The following is a 5,831-nucleotide window of genomic DNA, read 5'->3' as shown; positions in this document are numbered from 1 at the left end:
CTATTCCATTAAACTCTATTCCATTACAGCGAACCAAATTTAGTGTTAATGTTTAAGTAACTAGAATAAAAACATTTTCTAACTATTGTGATAAAATTACAAGAATTTTTTAGATAGTCAAAATAAAAATATTTTAAAAATTAGATTACCTGCTGAATAATTTGTAGTAATTAAGCAATAATATTAAAAGAAAAGAAAAGTCAAATTAAAATTAACGTGAAAATCATGATTGATGATTGAAAGTCTTATCGAAAATGCTAAAATGTAAATTTTATTTTGTTCGATTACATAAATTATCTGTTAATTTTAGTGACATTTTCTGATTTTAAAGACTTTTTTCAGCATTTTAAGGACTTGTGGATTATCATTGCTTACCGTAAATAAACAAATCGTAATGCGATTTTATTTATATTAAAAAATAATTTATTCTACTATTCACTAAATTATGGGTAAATTTTTGTTTTGGTCCATTAATTAAAAAAGTTATAATTTAATTTCTGAACTATTTGAAAATTTTAATGTAAGTCACTTAACTATTCAAAAGTTTTTATTTAAGTCACTCGGCTGCTAAGATTTTTTTTTTTTGAAAAAGTTCCACTAGCGAGTTCCACGCAATAATTCAACGATTGGTATGAAAGATCAGTATCCATCGATAGATAGAATAATATACCTTAAATCCAAGTCAATTTGATAGTTAGTGTTGGAGAACAGAGAAAAAATCTATTTTAATTTTGGTTTGTAGATTCGTAACGTTCAAAGCTATTTCATGAAAAAAAACTGAACTGTAGAAGAGAAAGGCAAAGAGAGTTTTTGATTAGTGCAAGTAGTACAAATAGAGAAAGTCATACAGCACCGATTTTAACAGTCTAATGACTTAAATGATAACTTTTGTATAGTTCAACGACCAGATTGTAACTTTTTTAGTTAAGTGACCTAAACGAAAACTTAACCATAATTTAATGACTAATAGTGTAGTTTACCCATAAAAGAATCACATAAACAAATAAAAGGGTAAACTACACCCAAGGTCAGTAAATTAATAGTAAGTTTACATTTTGGTCAATCAACTTTAAAAGTTACAAAATGGTCACTGAACTATTGGAAAGTTTTCATTTAAGTTACTAAATAATTTAAAAGTTTTTATTTAAGTCATTCGGTCTTTATTTAAAACAAGAAGTATGACTAGAGAGCTCCAAGAGACGAATGTACAATCTGTACGATGGATCAGTACTAATCAATGAGTAGAACATGCCTTAGATCCAAGTCAATCCGACCATCAATGTAGGAGATCAAAGAAGAAAATTGTTTGGATTTTAGTTCGTAGATTTATGACATTAAAAAATGTTTCATGAAAAAAAATTATAGAAGAGAAAGGGAAGAAGGCCATACAACAACAATTTTACAATCTTAATGACTTAAATAAAAACTTTCGAAAAGTTTAATAACTATTGTGTAATTTTTTAAAGTTAAGTGACCAAAATGTAAATGTACTAATAGTTTAGTGACCTTGAGTGTAGTTTACCCTAAATAAAATTATTAATTTTAATTTTAAATAATTACTTTTTCTTGGTATTATCTATTTTACTATCCATCTTCAGATTTGTGGTTGCACCTCCGAATAATGTCGTCTCCAAAATTCGAACTTATTATTTAATATTTAAGGACAAAAAGGTCATTTCACATGTTATGGTCCACCATATACCAGACGGTCGGACCTTAAAATAAAGTAACTTTCACTAATTTAAACTTTTCTGTCAAGAAAATATATAACATGTCGTTCTCTGAAAATTGACACTCGATTTTAAGTTTTAGGACCACCAAGCTTGTGAAAGTAGTGCAGAGGGATCACAATTTCTGGAGAGACAAGTTTTTGTTTTTTCACTTTTTGCTATTTTTATTGGGAAGAAAGATGATACTTGGATTCAACTCTTTAAACACCTACCATCCCAATCAAATGCATCTGCAAAATCTGGCAATTATTATCAAATTCATATTAAATTGCTTTATTTTTAAAGTTATAATTCTCTATGTGATAGAAAAAGTTATTAGGCAATTTTTTAAATATAATTATTATTTATTATGTTACTAGTTTTCTTTACTATGTATTAAATTCAATTAAATTTAATTATTCTTTTAAAAATTCAATTTTGTAATGTTTCGTTAATAATATATTTAAGAAATCAAAAGGCTGAATTTAAATAAACAATATTTTTAAATTATTTTTAAATATAAATATTATAATAGTAGATTAAGTGAAATTCTATTTTATATACACTTTCTAACTATGAATTTAGATTGTTAATTAAATTTAAATTTTGAGACCACTAAATGATTTATTGTAGCTTTATTTATATTTCAAATATCTATTTCAATTTTAATATTATATTTAATTCATAAAAGATTAAAAGAATTTCTTTAAAATGGTTTTAAATTCACACTGATTTATTATGTAAAATTATAATTTGAATTATTAAATATAATAAAATTAAAAGGGTTTATTACAAAATATAACATCCAAAATTTGGAGTTTATATTACAATTTTCCTTTCTTTTCTTACCAAGTTCAAAATTTTATAATGTTAAGACATTAGAAAGTTAAGAACTTTGTATATATATATATATATATATATATATATATTATATAGTTAATTATAGGAACATTTATTTCATTAATATTTAGAATTTTGTTGTAATTTTAATTCAGTTGATATTGATATGGTTGTGATTACATAAACTTATGGGTTTAAGTGTGCTCAAACATGTTTTATCTTTCTATTTAAGAATTGAGGAGAGATTATGACTAGTAATAGACATTGTATAAAAAAAATTATTTTATGAATATTAATAAAATTTATCAATAAAAAATTCAATACCTTAATAACATTTTTTGAAAGGGATATGTGAAATAGAGTTGTTAACACTTAATTTGGAATAGAGGTCTTAAATAATCAAATATTATGGAACAATAATAAAATTTAAGGTGAAGCAAAAGATATCAGTGGGATAGGATTATCATTAATTGATTAGCCAATTTGAGTTCAAAAGTAGGTAATAAAGTTTCGTCTCCGTCTTCTCCTGTATAAATGTGGCAATTCAATTTAAGTCTAAGTTGAACAAATTTGGTAGAGTCTATTCATAACAATTACATACATTCATATATACACACATATTATATATGTGGAAAAATGAAACAAAACTCTTCATCTATACGAAGAAGAAGATGGAAATTAGAAACCAGAAACTAACTTCACTGCTTTACAACGTTACAACGTATTCGGTTAATTAAGATCGTAGCCTTCAACCATTAGGAGGAGGATATCAGCAGTACTGTTAGAGAGAAGTCTAACAGTATAGTTCCGCATTAATAATTATTCATTTAAAACTAAACTTGGCCAACATAGTCTGGGTTTTGGCTACTGCTACTACTGCCAATTCTTGCCAACAAACAAACATCAAGATTTGGCAGTTTTATTTTTACTACTTATTTGATATAATAGGAAAAACAGTCCCCACCCACAAAGGACGCTCTCTTAACGAACCTGCCTTTGATTCTAGGCCTTTTCTCAGCATTCAGCTTCCTCACTTGGTACCTTATCTTCTTCGAAAACAGTCTGGTTCTTCGTTTCTCTCTATACCTTGATACCCTTGCTTCTCTTTCTCCGTCTGTAATGTTCCTTTTTCCCTGGCTGCATATACCCCCTATGCCCTCGTTAGGGTTTGAGCCCTGAAAGTTTCACTATAATTAGCTAGGGATTCAAGTTTCCATTATCACCATATATATATATACACACATATATAGGAGAAGTGAAGAAGAAAAGCAGGAGAGGGATGTAGATATATTACCATGAAATCATCGGGGTTGAATTCAGGTCGGGTTCCTGATGTCCAGGGAGAGCCTTGGGTGGCCCAAGCTGTGATGACTGACTCATAATCCAGCCTCAGCAGCATGCTCCTCTTCTTTTCTGCCTTAATTTCACCATCCATTATTGGTGTCTCCGCCACTGGAACCACCTTCTCTTCCTCCTCTTGATCACCAATCGTTGGTGACTCATAATCAAAGCTCCAGTTTAACGATGATCTTGTTACATCAAAATCTGAATCAAAGCAACAAGCCGTTATAATACCTTCCTCTTCTTCTTCTTCATCTTTTATTTTGCGTTCTTGAAAAGCATTACTTTCATCTTCCTGTTTGCAGTCCATCAATTCAGTTCCTTTGGTGTGATTACAAGTATTATTCTCATCTAGTCCATCTCCTAGTAAGCTCTCAACATCAGCAGCAAACTGGGCAAGATCCAAATCTGAAGGTAAAAAACCATGTAAACCATCATCCAACTGGCATGTTCCTTCATCTTCAAAACCATCAACTACTAGATTCCCGTTTTCATTTGCCATATCACGTAATTCAGCAGAAAAAGGATCGAATACAGGGACTCTGCAAAGCAGCTGGTCTTCAGTCTCTTCTGCTGACCCGTCTTCACAACCAACCTCAGGAACAAGAGGGTTCAAATCCCATACTTTTCCGTCACTTTTTTGTTGCCCCTGTATGGACCTGTTTTGCCTTGGTGTTCTTGCCTTTCGAGTGAAACCTTGGTGCCATGCTGGCAGAGCATCTTGATCAGTAGCACTGTTGTTGATAACAGAAGCATTGAACCTGGAAGATGCAGTTTCAAGCCTAACCCTTGTATGTCTACTGGCTAACTGGTTAGCGGAGTGGACTGATGTATCGCAACCTTGGCAAAGGAAGGCATCATCAGCTGAACAATACCAACGAGCACGCTTTCGTAGACAGCCATCGCAGGCTCTAGCAGTCTTGCCTCCCATGGCATTCGCTGCTCTCTTGTCGGAGATCATTGCATAGAAGGAAAAACACAATTATTAAGTTTGTTTTGCAAGGATTAAACGGGCTTAGCTCAACTTAAGAATTTCAACAAAGGGAACAAGCTGATATAAAGTAAAGTGCCTTTACAAGGGAACGTTAGGGTACCTGCTATCTATTTATCTTGAGGAGACCATGGTTCAATAATTGGGATTGAGAGTAATGTTTTTAACTGTGGCCCACAGTATCGATGGAAATGAAGCGAGACGGGGGATTTCTTTTCCCCCGATTTTCATCTGATATATATATATATATGAACATGGTAAGTGTATGATAGAATATATCAAGTTGGGGAGTTGAATTTTCTCATCTTAATTCAATTTAAATTTTAATGAAACAAACAAGTGAATTTAAATAAATTTATTAGAGTTAAATTTTAAAATAAAATAAATCAAATTAAAACTTTAAAATTATATATTTAAAAACTCTTTTAGAACAAAATAAATAAAGTTTATATTTAAAATTCTTTCAGAATAAAATAAAATATCTTAATATAAGATTTTTTTTTCTGAAATTTAGTATAATAAACTTCATCAGTAATTTATTTGGTTAAATTTTGAATTCATCATTTTGAAAGAAAAATTTATAATTTTTACAATTTAACATTTTATGGAATTTCCTTTTAGAATTTATATATATATTTCAAATATTATTATTTTTAATAAATTTTGGGAAATTTTTTTATTATCATTTAACTTTTTATGAATATTCTGTAATATTTTCTATAGGTAACGATTTGTTAATTTTTAAAATTGACAAAGAAATAAGGGTATTTATATAATTTTTAATTGGTTTTTCAGTTATTCGAGCTTGTAAAAATCAACTTGGCTCAAACCTAGAAATACGAATCACTTATTTAGTTGATTCAAAAAATCAAATAACTCAATTCGATTAACTTAAAATTAAAATTATTTTGAATCAAATTAAGTTTTTTTCACTCTTATGCTATTCATAA

At 29.1% G+C, this 5,831-nt stretch overlaps 1 protein-coding gene across 1 annotated transcript; it reads right to left on the bottom strand.

Moving 5' to 3' along the window:
• Positions 1-3,109: 3,109 nt before the first annotated feature.
• On the bottom strand, positions 3,110-5,093 carry LOC108454936 (zinc finger protein CONSTANS-LIKE 16-like). Its single transcript, XM_017753576.2, has 2 exons — positions 3,844-5,093; positions 3,110-3,724 (listed from the first exon to the last, which is right to left on the bottom strand). Exons 1-2 carry the CDS (start codon positions 4,849-4,851, stop codon positions 3,482-3,484), a joined length of 1,251 nt encoding a protein of 416 aa, XP_017609065.1. The 5' UTR covers positions 4,852-5,093; the 3' UTR covers positions 3,110-3,481.
• Between the last annotated feature and the right edge of the window lie 738 nt (positions 5,094-5,831).

The sequence above is a fragment of the Gossypium arboreum genome, chromosome 9, assembly GCF_025698485.1.
Source record: "Gossypium arboreum isolate Shixiya-1 chromosome 9, ASM2569848v2, whole genome shotgun sequence".
Taxonomy (NCBI): Eukaryota; Viridiplantae; Streptophyta; class Magnoliopsida; order Malvales; family Malvaceae; genus Gossypium; species Gossypium arboreum.
The sequence above is the reverse complement of the archived record's forward strand: the minus strand, read 5'-3'. Positions and strand labels throughout refer to the sequence as shown.

What these genes read in the sequence shown, in the direction of transcription:
- LOC108454936 (XM_017753576.2), bottom strand. Translation starts at nt 4,851, where the DNA reads ATGATCTCCGACAAGAGAGCAGCGAATGCCATGGGAGGCAAGACTGCT. An exon ending in TCAACCCCGATGATTTCATG is followed by an intron (nt 3,725 to 3,843) that starts GTAATATATCTA and finishes TGAAACTTTCAG; the next exon opens with GGCTCAAACCCTAACGAGGG.